Source organism: Balearica regulorum, chromosome Z, assembly GCF_011004875.1.
Source record: "Balearica regulorum gibbericeps isolate bBalReg1 chromosome Z, bBalReg1.pri, whole genome shotgun sequence".
Lineage (NCBI taxonomy): Eukaryota > Metazoa > Chordata > Aves > Gruiformes > Gruidae > Balearica > Balearica regulorum.
The window spans coordinates 56,993,740-57,011,875 of NC_046220.1; the positions used below are offsets into that span (position 1 = coordinate 56,993,740).

General features: G+C 45.4%; 1 protein-coding gene across 2 annotated transcripts; it reads right to left on the bottom strand.

Moving 5' to 3' along the window:
- Window positions 1–2,641: 2,641 nt before the first annotated feature.
- On the bottom strand, window positions 2,642–17,822 carry VLDLR (very low density lipoprotein receptor). Of its 2 annotated transcripts, XM_075741032.1 has the most exons (19): window positions 17,207–17,822; window positions 12,924–13,043; window positions 11,858–11,980; window positions 10,844–10,966; window positions 9,132–9,503; window positions 8,903–9,025; window positions 8,695–8,817; window positions 8,142–8,261; window positions 7,939–8,064; window positions 7,404–7,575; window positions 6,849–7,073; window positions 6,575–6,693; window positions 6,067–6,206; window positions 5,813–5,954; window positions 5,359–5,505; window positions 4,344–4,433; window positions 3,871–3,945; window positions 3,597–3,766; window positions 2,642–3,293 (listed from the first exon to the last, which is right to left on the bottom strand). In XM_075741032.1, the coding sequence occupies exons 1-19, from the start codon at window positions 17,349–17,351 to the stop codon at window positions 3,258–3,260; spliced, it is 2,691 nt and encodes an 896-aa protein (XP_075597147.1). In that variant the 5' UTR covers window positions 17,352–17,822; the 3' UTR covers window positions 2,642–3,257. The 2 variants fall into 2 exon arrangements, with proteins under 2 accessions (XP_075597147.1, XP_075597148.1); XM_075741033.1 differs by lacking the exon at window positions 4,344–4,433 and having other exon boundaries at window positions 17,207–17,820.
- Between the last annotated feature and the right edge of the window lie 314 nt (window positions 17,823–18,136).

Genomic DNA, 18,136 nt, shown 5'->3' on the forward strand with positions numbered 1-18,136 from the left:
TAGTTCAATAACTAACAAAAGCCGTATTTATGTATCTATTAGCAGCAAGCTCTTCAAGAGGAATACAAATACAACTTAACAGTGAAAGCTGACCAAATTCTTTAAGGTCCCATTGCTCTGACAGCCCATGCGACTGCAGCAGAGGAGCTGAGACAAAGGTGGTATCTGAGAATTAATTTAGTGGCCACCAGCACAGCCACAGGCGGCTGCTGCAGGAGCGCTCAGTACAGCAATACCACCTTCATTAAGTGCCAAAACAGTCACATGGCAAAGCAATAAAACAGAGTCAAACACTTGCAGATGGCAGAAGAAAAAAAAATTGTTCAAAGATAGTAAGGCATTTGTCTATGCAAGTTGGATCTGCTTTTTACAGAAGGAATCCCTGACTACTCTCCAAGCCTGCTGTAGAAGTAAACAACGATTTCATATTACAAAAATGAAGAGGGGCAGGGCAGAATAAACCTAGTAAGATTAAGAGCCAAACAACATCTGCAACTAAGTACAGGCCATCTTATGCTACTGCCTGATACTCCCCACTCCTCCTTGCTATTTGAAGGCACATAAGTTTTATCTGGTAAAGTGTTAAGTCTCCTATAGACTACAGAAACTACTTTTGTGTGCCAAGGGGTACTATTCTGGCAAGTTTGTTCAGCACATTGGACTAAAGTCAGAAAACAAGTTCCCAGAGTCCACAGTTTCTGCAAGAACTCAGGTTCCCAAAATAGATTTAAGTTGCAACTTCAACAGAATGTTAACCTCAGGAAGAAATGTCTGTATGGGGCTATTTCATGTGTTAGCAAACAGAGCTGTTTATCTGTACAAAGACTAAAAAGGCAGAGCATTTTGTCTGTATTTAGCTGCCACGCAAATTTATAACAAACTGGCTGAGAACTATGTTTTAGGTTTTGTCACATTTCAACACAAATACTTTGTAGTATCCCGAGTTAGACATTTAACTGAAAAAAATTTGTATTCTGTCCAATAACTAATAAACCTTACATACTAGGCTGATATGAAAGGCACTTTATCCCAGAAAGCACTCAGCAAAATATAATATTCTTAGCCAGAAACTTTAAAGGTCTCCTTACATCCTAATCTTTGCAAGACATTTTAGTGCACATGCATTCCAGATACTGCAAATGTCTACAGACAGGCAAGAGTTGCCAGGGATAGCTGGCTAGAAGCTTCAACTCCCCAAAGAATAGTCAGCTTGCTAGAAACCACTTATTTTAAATCTGCAGAAGTTGGCAGCTGTCCTCATCTGTCAAGAAAGGAGTCCACAATACACAGGAGACAATTAAGAGAGCAGACCCCAGCTGTAACTGTATGAGAACAGACATTAGAACCAAGCCCAGGAACTGATCCAAGTTCTGACTCAATGATTTTTATTGTTACTATTTTAGAGACATGATTATTGAGAATGATTTAACAAGTCATCACTAAAACATAGCCAGGAGATTTTTGCTTCTTCCAAATTATGTCTTAGCCTTGAACCCGCATGCAATCAGGAGTAATTTCTTTGCCTTGAAGGGGGAAGTATTAGCAACAGTGAAATAGCACCTCCTGCAACAGTAGTTATGGAGTGACATAGGCTAAGATCCTGCAGTATCAGGGGAGAAACCCAGAAAAAGAAATTTGTCATTAAGAAAACTACTAATGGCTAGGGAAGCTACCTTCTATTCAGGTGGAGACTACCAAGTAGTTATGCCATAAAGATCACAAACTTCCTTGTCCTTTACTCTAAACTTGATCACAGAGCAAAATGCCTGAAGACCACAGAACCTGCAAGTTAGTTCAGCCTCAATGCTTCTCTATTGCATGAATGAACCAGAGGTGTACAGTGGATAAGGAACATACTTGGTGCTACTAAAATTAGCACTCAAGTAGTATGGTACTAAATAGTTATATAGATATGAATATCACCTTCTCAGCCCCAGAACAGTTGTAAAATTTATTTTTCACTCTGATGGTCACCCAAGAGAAAGCTACCACTTGAAGTGCTGGAGCCTATCTTAGAGCCATTACAATGAATTGAGTTCCCACAGAAAAGGGGACACTAGCTCACTGATGCTCATTGCAGGGAACTTCCGTTAACTACACATGGAATAACAGGGGCTTTTCAGCAGGAGCGGGCTGCCATGATCAGGGGCCAAGTCACAGCTCTGCTATTGCTTTGTACAGGTGTAGCAGCTACAAAGCTCTAACTTGTGCTGACACTGCCATGAGGAATAACTGCTAACAGCTTGACGCCACTGTAAGCTTGTGTCCTTTGCAAGGACTTTACACTTACCTGGCAGACAATGCTTTGACCTGTGTCCACACAACATCTCTGTCAATGCTACGTCTGAAGAGCTTGCAATAGTAGAGGAGTATTTTCAGTCACTATCAATCCTAACTTAGGAGTACAGCTGGACTCCTATGAAAGAAGACTCATTCAGTCCAGTATGCTGTATAGTGTTAGTCTCAAGTATAAGCCTCAGTCACGTGGCAGGTCAGTACAGTCTTAGCAGTCGGTGGTACCGCTGAAATAACTTAAATACTTCATGTTCTGGCTGGCAGTAGTAGTGCAGCCCACTGAAGTTTCCAACTTAGGAGATACTCCATTTTACTTCAATGCTAACATAATAATGGAAACCAATACTTTAAGTGCTTAATTATTTTTTATTTTTTCCCCCTCCTCTGCATTTAAGATTTACAGTGGTTTCTTAAAGAGCATTCATACCTGTATACCTCTAAGGAGATAACAGACAAGATTGTTTCAGTCATACATACAAAATTACTTACGCTTACAAATTTTTGGCAATCATAGTAACCCGTTTTTTCCTATTGCCATTGCCCCAATCATTGAAAAAGTGTACAATAATTTACATTTGAAGTATTTCAAAGTGCTTAATAGGGATTTTCCAAGAATAGTATTTACAGGTGGCCTATACACATATGTACAGGTGTTACAAGTTGTGGCTGGAATATGGCTTTCTATGGAAAGTGCTTTATATTTGGTCAGTGGTGTTACTGACTGACCAATCCAAGGGTTACTGATAAAATGGTAACCACTAAAAAGCTGAATTGTTGTGGACAGGTATTTACAGAGTTTGTTGTTAACCTGTATAAAATAGCTATTTACATAAGTGTTCCATACATACAGAAAGTATCTTCTCTCTTCCAAGAATGGAGGAAGTCTTTCAGCCACAAACCTGGTTACTATCCCCAAAGAGTGTAAAACACAAGTAAACCGGAAGTGATTGCTGATCCAGTGCTCACGCCATATCATCATCTGTGCTTACAACAGATATCTGTACAAAATAAGTGTAAGTTAGCTACAATTGTAACAATAAAGATATAAACCAATGCATATTATTACTACACAGCAGTTTGAATCAGGCTAGTTCTGCTGGCTAGTGACCACATTCAGCACTGATTTAACCTTGATTAAAAGGACAAGTTCTCAGCTGATTCAGCCCAGTGGTCTGGCTGCAGCCAGCAGCTTTCAGGAGCAGAGACCTGTCCTAAACTGAAGTCAGATACCATTTGGCAGTGCTTATGTCTACTCTGAGGATTAACCTTGAGCCTCATGACATGTCAATAGGTTTACTTACTGCAGGATAGGTGTGTCCTACTGAACTGCTGTGTCTACCAATATCGATTGTGAGGTCCTCTTCTGTAGTTTTCAGGTAGACAGGATTATCAAAATTCATGCTCTTCATGTTCTTGTGCTGCCAGTTATGCCACATGAAGTAGCCAGCCACTGCAGCCACCGCCAGCAATACTTTAGGGAGAGAAACAAATTGCAAGTATAGAGTCAAGTGAAGCTTCTAAGAGTGGCTTGTCCCACCACACAGGGTCCCAAAGGCTAGTGAATGCTGTACTCACAGACAGGAAGGGCAATCCAAGCTGCTGATGTTCCTCTACTTGCAGCTACTTCAGATGTACCATTGACATTGAATCCTGCACAAGAATTTGAAGTAGTAAGCTTGCTTACTAACAGGCCAGCAGACTGTCAGATGCAAGCACCTCCCAAGCCCAGAAACTGCTATCATATATTAGCTTCTCAGTAACACACTGCAATAACAGCCTAAGAGACTTCATCCTGTATTAGTAGAGACCTTTTTGTATTGTTTGCCTTCTGAGTACTCCTTGGATTTCTTGGAACCTATAGGTTCCACACTGTCATAAGTGAACTAATTCTGTTTATTAGATGCTCCACCTGTTGTACTTATACTACACACATGACCTGGCCTGTGTTCCCTACTTGCATGCAAAGGAGAAAACTTCAAATAGGCTAGTGGGTCAGTTTGCATTTAATTTCTCTAATGTTTAGCAGTCTGAGTTATTGGGACCAGTACCTCCAGGAACTAGTCCAACAGTTGGAGATTTTTCTGTTGTGCTGGTATCTTTAGCCTCAGTGTAAGCCACAGTTGTTCCAGTACCTGAAACTAATTATAGATCAAGAACCCAGTTAATCCTGAAGTGCTGCAATGGCTTAGCTATGAAAGCCATGGTAGTGAATGTTTAGCAGATGGCAGAATGATCATGCAGCTTGTTAGCTTTATTGGAAACACTGACATTAGTTATTTCACTAGCACACCCTCAGCTGAGGGGTTTTGATCAAAAATAATTTAAAGAACAAGGCTAGACTGTGAATCAGGCATGAATTACAGGTATTTAGAGTCATGACAACAGTAAGCCATCCCATCCCTCACTTCAGGTTTTCCAACTGAGATTTTAGTTCCACAAGTTTATTACTTAGTCTTTTAATACCTATAGCAACCCTTTAGAGCAGGCAGCTGAGGACAGTGTCCTTGCATTCAGTGCTATAACTACAGCAGTCAGAATCAACATGTGATATAGCAAGTGGCACCTTGGAATTTCTAGTTCCACTCCACTGGACAAACAAGCCTGCCATATAGTCAGTACTTAGGGTAGTAGCAGCACCATGCTTGTCTGGACCACAAAAGAAGGTCCAAACAGATTTCCTTGGCCAGCAAAATCAGCTTACGAGCTTTTCAACACTGTGCATTTATATGCTGTAGAGCCCTGTTAGTTTATACCCCTTGTTTTATAACAAAGGGGCTCTATATATTGTGCATGTGCTTGCTGTCTGCAGAAAACCATGGAGGGACAAGCTTTTATTGCAAATGATGATGATGCAGAAGCCAAGCATGGACTTTGAACAACACCTGCACACTTTGAGGGCCAGCTTAATGCATGCTAGAAGACCATCCCCTCCAAGAATAATTACATCAGAGTAACTCATGCAAAAGCTGTTGGCCTATACTGCCATACTTGCCTCCAACAGATTCAGTACCCCTACTCCCTCCCCATCTATCCTGGAAAAAAGTTTCAGTCACGGTACTGTACCTGCACATATCAGACCATCCTCCTGCAAGAAGTACCCAAGAGGACATGCACAGGTGTACTTTGGAGAGTGTTCATTTATCTGAGGAGCAGGCAGGCACAGGTAGCTACAGCCTCCATTTGCCATGTTCTCTTCACACCAGTTCCTGCCTGTTGGTACAACAGTTGGCAGGAGTGAGCCTTCATATTCCAGGTATATAGCACTACTATTTGCTCAATTGCTCTAGCAGAGTTACTTGTCTCTGCAGGTTATAGATATGTACCTACTCTGCCTAAGAAAGAGCACCTGCAGCTAGACCTTCTCTCAACCCCAGTGGGGATACCCATGTTAGAAGCTCCAAGCACTCCAAGTAGAAGTGGACATCTATACAGGGGAGGGATACCATTTGCTACCATCCAGGCAGGGCAGGCTTCTTAAAAGTATACACTGGCATAACTATAAATGCATTAGAGTTACCTGAAGGCTGAACAAGTTCATGGTACACAATGATATCCTGTGCATCATTGAGGTTGTTCACTAAGGTAACCAATTCAGCTCCAGTAAATTTGTTGGCGCCATAGACTGCCTCATTCTCTCCATCAATCCAGTACACACGGTCCTAGAAGACAGTTATGGTATCCCATTACACCTGTGTTATCAGCATCACAGTTACTAGTCATGTGCTAGCAAGAAGAGAATCTTTAACAATTACTACAGGAAGTCATTCTTACCTCAAATATTGTTAGAGCAAGAGGATGAGGAAGGAACATATGAGACTTCAGCACAATTCTACGGTCCTGGCCATTCAAGTCCACACTTGACAGTGTATGTAATTTAGAATCAAGCCAGTACAGACGGCTTTTTACAAGATCTAGGAGGAAAAACCCAAACATATTTACTATCTATACGGAGAAAACCACCAAAGCCTCCTGCAAAAGTTGAAACACCCACAGGTTCAAGAATAGTTCAGTGTTGCCCTAGTTTCTTGCCATACCAGGATACAGAAGGCTGCTGCAGTGTTACCTAATTGGTCTCAACTACAATAGAGCAGTGCAAGAAAAGCTACCATTTCAGTATCTGAGAAGTGCTATCTGTGCCTGTTGCAGTGTTTCCAGGCATGCAGGAGCTTCCAATTCTCAGAAGCTGAAAATAGTTCTCTGAAGGATGACCTTGGCTTTTGTAGCAAACAAATTGCTAAAGCTCCAGAATACCTCTGGCACAGAGACAAGTTCAACATACCTAGAGCAATTCCATTAGGCCATTGGATTTCTGTTGTCACAAGCTGCTGTCTGTCAAATCCATTCATTCCTGCTTTTTCAATTTTTGCTGGCTCACCCCAGTCTGACCAGTACATAAAGCTGTGAAGCAGAGTTTACGTTGTATGATGCACTATAGTACTCTGTAGTATCATTTTTAATTATGACCAATAACTAAGAAACGCTACCTAAGTCAGTTATCAGCACATGGAGTAGTTGGTAGGTCCACTCTTAAGAGAGCCAGGACAAATACTCACCCAGAGAGAGGATCTACAGCAATAGCAGCTGGCTCTCTCAGCTCAGAGAGAAACAAAACCTTTCTTTTTGTGCCATCTAGGCTAGCCACTGAGATGGTCTTTGCAGCTGAGTCAGACCAGTAGATGTTCTTATAAACCCAGTCAACAGCAATTCCTGCAGGGCTGTGTACGTTGTCCAGGATTCTGATGTGTCTTCCAACTTTATCACGGGTATCAATAGAAGCACTGGAAGACAAGAATTACTTGCTTTCAACCCCTTCCTCCACAGATACTACCACTTAGCATGCCTCAGCAAATACTGCACACATCAGGCAGGCAATGTAGAAGATGCACTTGTGATTTTCCACAGAGTGCCTTTGGTACAATTGTAGCAGTGGTTACTAGGGATTGCAATAGGCATAGACATTGCTATTACTGGGAACTTGCGTCTACTGTACTTTGACTTTAGGACATCAAGAATCTAGTTCTCATCACTGAAGCCTAGAAAAGTATCTTGGGTACAGTGTGGGATGGTTTAGGGGAGCACACTAGGGTTCAGAAGCTGAGCCCATTTACCTGAAGATTGCTTTTTGGCTGAAGTCAGCCCAGTAAAGCTTTTGCTCAGCAATATCGGCATCTAGAGCTACAGAGTTTCTCAGCTGTTCTACTAGCTGAATGTACTCTTTCCTCTCAAGGCCAATCTTCCTGATATCCCGGCGGTTGGTGAAAATTAGACATGGTTCCTTCCCTGAGAAAAGATTGTAAGTGTTATCTGTACTTCTAGACATACAATCACATACTGTTATTTCATGACAAGTTTAAGAGTTATCATAGTATTTGCCATTCCACAGTAGCTAGTGGATGCTGACAGAGATCTTGGCTGTACCATATCTCATCCTTTTCTCCCTCCATAACTTGATGGGGAGGGTCCTCCTGCCCAGGGAGGAGACACAAGCAGTTTGTATCAGGCAGCTCTAAGTACTGTATCTTAGCAAAGTGTTATAGGAGTGTTCAGGTCTGTACAAGTTATATTGATAACAGTACAACAACTAGCATCAACACCACAATACCATTTAAAGTGGGGATATAGAAGTTTTATGCCAATACTCACCCACTGCCTTGCACACCCCAGTAGCAAGATCCATCTGATAGCCACGGCTACATTCACATTTGTAGCCCCCTTTCAGGTTGATACAGATTTGACTACAGATGCCAGGGTTCTGGCATTCATCAATATCTGTAAAGACAACAATTTAATTTGTTCTCATTTCCAATACCATCAGTAGGGTCCACATTAACCTAGTTGATACTTGCCTCCACAAGTTCTCTTGTCTATAAGCTCAAACCCAGCTGGACAGTCACATTCATAGCCAATAATGAGATCTCTGCAGATATGAGAGCATCCACCATTGTTCACCAGACATTCATTTATGTCTAGAAAAGAAGAACTGGTCACTTCTGAGACAGCACACATTTAGTCTTAAAGTCTTGGTCATGGAGTGCTTTACCAGAAACCATTGATTTTTCTAATGATGCCTGTCACATCTGATAAACCACTCTGGCACTTTAAGTGACATGAAAGAGACCCTCCTCAAATTCACATTTGCTTAGCTATCAGCATGTTACTTGTATTACAAGTTGACAGCAGCAGACAAGATTGAGGCTCCTGAAAGTTTCAGTTTCTAATGTCTTCAGGTGCCTTCTGGCCATGGAAAAGTCATCCCAATAGCCAGTTTGGCTAGGCTAAAACTAGCCTTTTAAGTAGGTCACTCTTGGTTTGTTGTTTACCACCAAGGAAGTGACAGCTCAGAGGCTGTATCCAAGTATGTCTAGTGGTCAGCATTGTGTAATGAGTCTGTTCACTTACTACACTCCTTGAGGGGCTCATCACTCCAGTCCTTGCAGTCTCTCTGCTGGTTACACACTTTATTGATATCTATGCATTCTCCACTTCTGCACTTAAATTTGCCAGGTCCAGAGCACTGGATAACTGAGATAATGAAGATTGTGAAGGCAACTACCAGCTTCAACAGATCTTCTGCAAAGACTTCATTCTTGCTTAGTTCCACACTTACCGTTGTTACAATTTGCTTCATCAGTACCATCCAAACAGTCTCTCACACCATTGCACTGCCTAGTCCCATGGACACAGTTCCCATCTTCACATCTGAACTGGTCTGGTCTGCAGGTCCGAGAAGCTGAGGACATAGCCATTACAGACTTAAACTCCTGAGGTTTGCTGAAGTAAAGAAAATAAAACAGGAGCCAAGCAGCACCTCCTAGAGAAGGACTAAGTTAACTTACGGCAATTAATTTCATCACTTCCATCCTTGCAGTCAGGATCTCCATCACAGCGCCACTTTTTGTGGATACATTCACCTGAGCCGCATTGCACCTCACTGGCAGAGCACTTCACAGGAGGTGCAGGCTGGCGGCCACATTGCTCTAAAGATTCATCTGAGTGGTCAGAGCAGTCAGCATCATCATCACACACCCAGCTGATGGGGATGCAAGTGGAGCTCTTGCACTGGAACTCATGAACACCACAGGTAGGAGGTGCACACTCCAGCTCATCACTGCCATCACTGCAGTCATCTTGACCATTGCAGACAAAGCTCTTGGAAATACACTGCCCACTGCTGCATGTGAATTCTGCTGGACTACAAGTCACATTGCCTGGAGTAACAGGAGTAAGAGAGATTAGATCATAACAAGAAGGCAGACTTTTGTATGAAGGTGTTTTGCTTTGCAGGTTCTTCATCAGCTGGTAGCTGACAGAAGGTCAGCATCCTGTATAAGGCTCTAGAAGAGCCTAACTGACCACCTACAGGACACTCAGGCCCCATACAGACTGTCCTCCTTGCCTTTGGATGTTATGAGAGGCATCAGTTTTGAGCTATGAGTGAAAATAACCTCCTTCTGAAGCAGCTACGCTGTTCTGCTTCAGCGTGTGAGCCTTTCAGAAAACAGGCTCAAACCCTGTGAACCAGAGACAGAAGGTAAGAGAATTGCTAACTCTAAAGTACAGACTAAGATTAAGGTAGCCAGATGGTCAGCATGCACTGTAGTTTGAAATTGAAGTGTTTTGTGCTGGTCCCCAGGACAGCAGTGGCCCATTTGCCTGGACCACTGGGGATAAGAGATCAAGATCTTGCACCAGTTGATTCTGTGGTATTAAGCACACCCACACAACTTACACCAGGACAAATTTGCTGGTTTAATAGTAGTGTAGCTAGCAGCTCAGTATGCCTAGGCTGATAGTTTTATCAGCTTCATTGGAAGTGCTCTCAGATTAAGGCATTTGCTTGCTGATTAAGGCAGCAGCTCCACAGACACATAGCAGAAGCCTGAAGATCTGTGTGTCACTAGCTCATCCAAGTAAGGTGGCTCTGATGGAAGCTGGCCCTGTAGCTTTGGGTACAGCAGATTTGTCTCAGGACACCTCAGACAATTTGTATGTGTACAAGTTCATTAGAACAAGCCAGGAATGCTGCACTAATGCTGGCAATGGCAGCTTCACTTGCCTACTGGCCTGAAGTTGCCTCCCAACACCTGAAACTTAGCTTCCCTAGTCTGTACTTTCAGACAAGCATATAGAATACTCCAGGATAGGGCTACAAAGCAGATAAGCTGTGCCCTTGGCCACAAATCACTACTACATTTTAGGAGACCATTTGTTAATGTAAGCAGTAACTGGAGTTACCTGTTGAGAAACTCTGCAGAGAACAAGTTCTGGTGGCTTGCCTGACACATGACTAAGCCTATGGCTATTGCCAAAATTAGCCAGAGACCAAAGACAGATGTTGAATAGCTTATAATGCTGTAGTTCTTAGCAGGATAGAGGAGTGTTAGCACAAGCCCACTTTGTTAAGCAGGCTGCGATACAGGATGAACGTAGGTTTAAGGAGATATTGATGGTATGAGAAATTTATCTTCCCAGGTATACTGCCCAGCTAGCTCCTTTCCAGACAAGTCAATTTCAAATAGAGTTATGCAGCCACTGTTTCTTCCCTTACCACAATTCTCTTCATCTTCTCCACTGTCACAGTCTTTTTCACCATCACATTTCCAGGACACTGGGATACACTGGGTTGATTGAGGACCACAGCTGATTTCATTTACCCGGCATGTTCTCATATCTATTGAAAAAAGTTTAAGTTCAATTTAAGAGTTCTGAAATTTAAGAGCTACTGATCTTGGGTTTTAGCAGCTGTCCTGAAAGTTGAGACTGAAAGGCTTCAGCTCTGGACAAAGTTGTAGTTAATTAGACACCAGCATCCACCTAAGTTGATGGCTCCATCATGGAAGAGGTTACATTAGTTTGTAGCATTCAGTAAAAACGGTGCTTCTAGCTCCTAACAGATTAGTATTTTAAGAGTATCTTTGTAGTGGTAGTTTTGTAATTGCACACCAGTTACACTGCAGAAGCTTGAGCTATAACATGTAGTAGTAGGCAGGAGTAATGCCAAAGTGCAGTAGGACTTGGGGCTGAAGTATTCCTCAGTGTGGATCCTATTGATACAGAGAAATGATGCTTCACAGATCTATATTCCTTGATTAGTTACCACACTTAAGACTGGGGTTGCTAATTGTGAGACCTCACAACCAGGCCTCTGCACTTCTGCTTCCCACCCCCAAACATGTAGTCAGTCACTCAGTTCCTGCGCTAGCTCTGGTTATCTTTCAAAGCAGTTGACTTGGAGGACAGCGATCACTTGGTGAACAAGCCACAGTAATGGTCAGACCTGTGGTGTTGTGCTTGCTGCTTCTGACTGGCAGTAAAACCTTGTACTTGGTGTATGTTACCAGGTACAAGTGCAGAGTCCCCACTCAGTTCTGCATCTTTTTAAGCAGCAAAAAGTCTTGACAAGACCCTGATGTGGCCAAAGCCAAGCTAGCACTTAGGAAGGTGCTCTTCAAGACAACAAATTCATCCTTCCTTTAGGAGGAGAGCCAGGCTGCAAGCAGGCAAGAAGTCAAAACGTCACTCCCTGCAGGCCTGCCTGCACCGACAAGCCAGGCTCACTTACGGCACAGTTCAGCACTCTCGTCAGATCCATCCTCACAGTCCGGGTCCCCATCACACTGCCATCTGTTAGGCACACACTGACCACTGATGCACACAAAATCAGATTCAGCACATGTCTTCTTCACTGCAAGGGAGAAAGACAGCCACTTGTTTAGAGACCAGAGCTTAGCCTCTTTGTTGCAGCTAGAGATAAGCTGCCTTGCCCTAGGAAAGTGATGCAATATCCTTAGTTCTTGGATGTCTGATGTTGTCCTCCAGTCTAATGCAGTGCTGTTTAACACTTCCTAGAGAGTTACACTGTGCACAGAGACACATTTATCTTCCTGTAGGCAGGCACTGAAGGACTGCTACTGTTAAAGGAGACAATGCTACTAGAATAGCTGCTGCTTTGAACACACTTGAGTTAAAGTAAGGTCTATTGATATTAATATTCCAGTTTTGAACTCTTGAGTTTATTATCAAGGCATTTGATTTGTCATTACAGGAGCATGGTACTATGCAACCCTAAGGTAACAGTTTAGGTCTGCTTGAGCAGACCAGCAGTTCAACCACACCAGTGCTGGATATTGAGTTTGTTTTGCCTCCTCTAAGTATATCTAGTCATCCATCTTGGCCTTTGTCTGCTTAAAGCAATAGCTGGCAGCCAAAGCTAGACTTAGTGTTTACAGGAGACTCAGCAGAATCACTTTCACACTAAAATAGGGCATTTAACCATGGAATAAATGTGCTAATAGCAGTTTCTGCTATGTCTTCAAGTAACAACGGAGACTGGGCTTGCATTCTGTTCTTGACAGTCAGTCTCACAAATAAAGAGTTTTGGTCACGAGCTTTTTGCTCAGTCACCAATTCCAGGAGACTATCATAGCAGTCAGGAAAATAACTGCCTCAGATGGATACAAGGCATCAAGATAGTCCCCCAGTTGTTCTAGGGAATTCACCCTCTACTCTACATTCTGACTGTCAAAAGTGCTGGGTGCTATAAGCATCTCTCCAGCTATCCACTGTTAAGCCCCCACTGCCAACTAGCAAGTACTACTACAGAGGTATTATTTATTTGGATTACTTACCGCAAGCATTTTCATCACTGCCATCTGAACAGTCTTCATCACCATCACATTTCCATAGTAAAGGAATACAGCGTCCATTACCACATGAAAATTGGGATTCCTCACATGTTGCTCTTGCACCTTCAACAAAAAAAGAACCTGAGCCCAGATACTGTTTAGCAATACTTTCTTGATTCCCCCCACTGGTGATGAAGACATTACGCAGCATAATGTCTTGATAAATAAAGAGCGTAACATCAGCATAAAACCAGATCTAAGCTCCAAATCTTTGTAGCAGCCTTATTCAGTCATGAAAGTAGAGGCAGAAGCTTTCCTTTACAGTGCAAGTGCAGAGCTTAAGCACTGTGACAGTCCACCTGCCAGAGACAGTAAACCAGCCTCAGTGTCCTTCTTACTGAGTTTTCCTTTTCAAGGCAGGGTCAACTTTTCAAGGCAGGGGGATGCATGCACACAGTTATTTCTGCTGTCTAGCACCTAGCACTGCATTCTCAAAACTCCAAACTTTAAGCAAACTGGGTTTAAACTTGACTGAAGTCAAGACAGATTAGCACTTCAGGATGCTATTGCTAACACATTAAAGTAGAATCCCCACGATGTCTGTAAAGATATCTGCTCTGTAGTTGAACAAAAGTTCTTAATGATTTAATTTACTCCTCAAACAAGGGCACCCAGAGACATTCCTTAGTATACACAAAAAGTATGATTACTTATCTGGATCTTTCTTAAAGATTGATCAAGTGTGATGCTAAGAGAGCAAGATAATTTATCACTTCCTTCTAGAATCAGTTGGGAGACAACAGACTTGATAACAGTCTCGATTTGTTGGTATGCTTGAGTAAGGTACTGCTTTCCACATGGTGCCTAGAGTTACAGTGCATTTTCCAGAGTATCTTCAGATTTAAACCTGTATGACCCAGTCCCCCAAGGGAACCTACTTTGCCTTGGTCATGTTATAACTGTCACTAAAAGCAGCAGCCTGCTTCAGCAGCTAAGCCAGAGCCATTCCATGTAATGCATGCAGGCAAGTGTGTAAGCTCACACACACATCAGCTGCACATGTCTACAGCATGATGCAAGACTCCTGCTCCTCCTCGGTTTATTGCATCATTTAGTGGATGTACTTTGTCTTGGCATTCCAGGGCTCAAAGAAGGCATCAAATTTTAGTAGAACTTTACTTGTTATTGTATCTTCTGTGTATGACATGCAAAGTGCAAGACAGTTTCCAAGTGGAAGAAGCTATTCAGCCATTTCACACTATATGGGCCAGCCATCAGGCACCAGGCAATGGCAAATCCTGGACAGAGTATGAGCAAGGACAACATGAGCAATTTTACCTGCTGAGCATCTCATGTAAATTCATGCTATAAGTAAAGGATTTGAAACAGCAGCTTATTGAGCTCTGCTATTGTTTTAGCAGTCTTACTGTTTGAGTAAAACACTAACTCACTCATCAGTAAAGCCATAACAACTTATTTCATAGGAACTGTGTTAAAAAGAGTGCCAAAAAACTGAACATCAGCTCTTGTGCTCTGTATTTCCATCCCTCCTTTCCTTTTCAGTATGGGAGTTACACCAGCATGAACTTTCTAATAGTGTGGTTTTGTAAAGTTACTACTATTTGATCAAGAGCTGTCAAACAAGTAGCTTGGCTTGTGCTTCAAGGCACACCCCAGGCAGCTTAGAGAGGGTGCAGAAGCCACTGCTATCAGCTTGCTCTAAGCCTCACATCACCTCATAGTCCAGTAACCCATAACAGAAGTAGCCTTCTGCTTGCCAGCCCTGGTCACACATTATTCCAGTTATTACTGTACTACCACCTAAAACATGCAACAACTGATTCCTGTTAGTTTTGAGACGTTCTCCTCCAGGCTTTCAAAGTGAGAACAGTCAACCTTTCCCAAAATAGCATACTAGAGATATTAGACTAAGCCTGCCACTCAGGATATCCCAAAATAACTCCACAGTCCATAGTTACTCTATTTCAAGCTAGAATAACCAGAAAAGGCTTGCTAAGACCGAGTACATTGTGACTTACAAACATCATTTTGACCAAATGCTACAGGGAATCTACAGAGCATGGAGTAACAGCTATAACTTTACAGTTACAATCCTTACAATGAGCCATTCCAGGAAGATATCACTGCTTCTGCAGCCAATACCAAGTGAAATGTCAGAGCAACTACTTTTGTTAGCCCACAAACAAGTGAAGAACTGACAGCACCTAACGCACACAGGTGCACAAAGGTAAAGGTCATCATCTGTTGCTGCTCCTGAAGATGTCTGTCAAACTCTAAAGGCCACTTGGAGTGAGCTCCAGTTAAAACAAAGGTTAGCTCCAGTCAGTAACTAACTGTGGTCCCCCATCTTATATCAAACACAGTTCTGCAATGCCAGGTAACCATTTAGTCATGACACTACCAGTCTAATCCACTGCTATTGAAGCGATAGAGTCATACCTCACTTGCAGCTTCAGTCACTAGACACTTAATGATTTTTAGATCAGTACCAACTAACTTAAAGCTTCTCTTCATGTGCTACCCATACACCAGAAGCCCCTTCACACCTCTTCTCCTTGGGATAAGGCTTAAGCAAACTATGTAGAGAACCAGTAACTTCACAGCCTGTGATCACTAACGCATATTATTTTACTGTTCCCCAGGTAACTACTTACTAGAAGTTGGCTCATAAGCAGCCATGTGTGCAGGGTGAAGGAACACAGTTACAATGACTACCCAAGTTAAACTAGCTTCCTCCATACCTCTGCTATCCCTGTTTGTCTCAGCCCCTTAAGCAAGTTGTCGGATTAGTTGTCTGGGCAGCCTCAAACATGTGACACTTGTGTGCTGTCATCTGACACCAAGTCCCAGAAAAGCTTGCAACAGTGATTGGGAAACCTTGAGGAAGTAGCTTAGACATCCCCCAGACCCTAGCAATTGCAAGCACTAGCAGGAGAGCTGGTCGGGCTGCAAACTCCAATTGAGGGAAGAATCAGACTAACTTGGTGGGCCAGAGTTGCCCTCCACCGCGTATCTCGTTATGATTCCTGACTACAGTGCGCTAGCAGTTTCAGTGCCAGTCAGCCTGGTCCTTCGTACTACAGCTGTTTAATCATGTCTGTTGTAAACTGGACACAGAAGCAATCTACATGACTAGGAACTGAGGAATGACTAGGCAGACATTTCCCCTCTTCCTCCTCGTATGAGGACTGTATACAACAACCCCAACCGGACTCTACCTGACAGATCTAGTACCTGAAATATACTGCACACAGTTAGGACTACAAGGTCCAACTACCTTTAAGCATACTTCGCCAACAAAGCCAAGATCTGACACTGAAGCCTACTTTAGGGCACTGGTCAGGAGATTAAGAGTCATATATCAATTGCCCACCTCCCACCTAGAAGAGTAGCCTGGACCTCAGTTCCTGAAAGGAGTCAGTCAATTGATAACTACCTCCACTCAAGAGAAAATATTTTTAATTGACCACCCAATTGGCTTACTGTGCAGGTCCCTCCACCGTGGGGGTAACAGCTTCTGCGCTGGGAGGCAACCCCTGGAGCTCGCCAAGGGCAGCGCTCCTACCGAGAGCCCGGCCCGCCAGAAGGGATCTGGCGTCGGCAAGACTCAACCTTGCCACCAGATGGAGATGCCTTATGGTGGTTACCATCGGCCCTGACTAGAGCCGTGCCAATGCTGCTGGATGCCACAAAGCCAAAGTTGCACAGCAGTTTGACAGTGCCTTTCACGCCGCAGGCTTTCCAAGGGCTCCTCTTCCTTCCTCCACGACAAAGCCCCAATCCTCCCCGCCACCCCCCCACCCCTGTAAGGCCCAGGCGCACAGAGCCTCCCCTGGGCACCAGGCATCGCGCAGCAAATCAAACCCCCCCGCGGCACTCGGGTCGCTGCCGGGAGAGGTACTAGCCGGGGCGGTGAGGGCCGGCCGGGCCGGGGCTCAGGCCCGCCCTCACCGTCCATGCGCGCCGCCCGGAGCCCGGCGGGAAAAGACGGCACCTCCCGTGACAAGAGGGGCGGCGGGGAGACCCCCACGGCAGCGCCCTGTCCCCCGGGAGCCCGGGCCTGCGCCGGCGGCCCCCCCCGCTGAGCCCCGCTCCCCCCGGGAACAGCGGGCAAGCGGCCTGAGAGACAGAGGAGAAAAAAAGAGGGGGAAGAAAAAAAAAAAAAAAAAAAGGAAAGTGTGGTGGGAGAATAAATTATTGCAGGGGGCGGCGGCGGGAGCAGCCCCAGCGATGCGCGCCCCAGTCCCCCCGGGCCCCGCACTCACCGTCAGCGGCAGCGCGCAGGCAGCTGAGGGCGATCAGCAGGCACAGCGCCCGGCAGCACGGGACCGCCCGCCGCCCCGCACCGCGCCCGGGGCCGCCGCCGCCCGCCGCCGCGCTCGGGTCTTTGCGCTGCCGGTCCGACCGCATCGCCGCGCCGGGGACGGAGAGACAGAGGAAGGGCGGGCGGACAGGCGCCGCGGTCGGAGAGGAGAAGAAAAGAGGAGGGAGACGGAGACATGCACGGGGAGAGGGTGTCCCTGCGGCGCTCTTATACCAGCCGCCCGGCCGCCCTGCGCGGCCGCTGGTGACTCACGGCGCGGCGCCGGGCCCCGGTTGGCTCGCCAGCGCCGCCCGCCCCCGTTTCCTCCTCCGCGGCACCTGCGGCCGCCGCGGCGTGCCCGCACACCGGCTCGGCTTAGCTCGGCTTGCCTCGGCACGGCACGGCAGTGGACGATGAGTGGCGCTGCGGAGTGGTGCTGCGGTGCCGCGCCGTGCCGTGCCGTGCCGCGGGCAGGTCCCCTCACGCTCCCCCCTAACGGCCTTCCTTCCGCGGGGCGGGGGGCGGTGCGACCCCCTGCCAGCCCCTGCACCCTGCACCCGGGGCGGCGGAGTGGGGCAGCCCCGGCGGGAGGGAGCTTTGGCGGCGGAGTGCGGCGGCGGCGGCGGCGGCGGCTTTGTTTCTTCTGCTTCCCAAAACGTCGATGCCGCCGCCCGCGCCTCGTCGCGGGCAGGGGGCGTCGCGGGCCGCCCACCCCCGTCCTGGGCGGCACAGCAAGGCGTGCCGAAATCCGCCTTGCGGGGTGGGCTTCTCCGAAGAAGCGTTTGTTCCTTTTGGTGCTCATCGTCTGCCGCCCCGCGTGCACGTGCTTGGGTGCCTGTGGTTTTTTCCTTCCCTCCGTAGCAGAACTTGACTTAAAACGAATCAGGCGCAG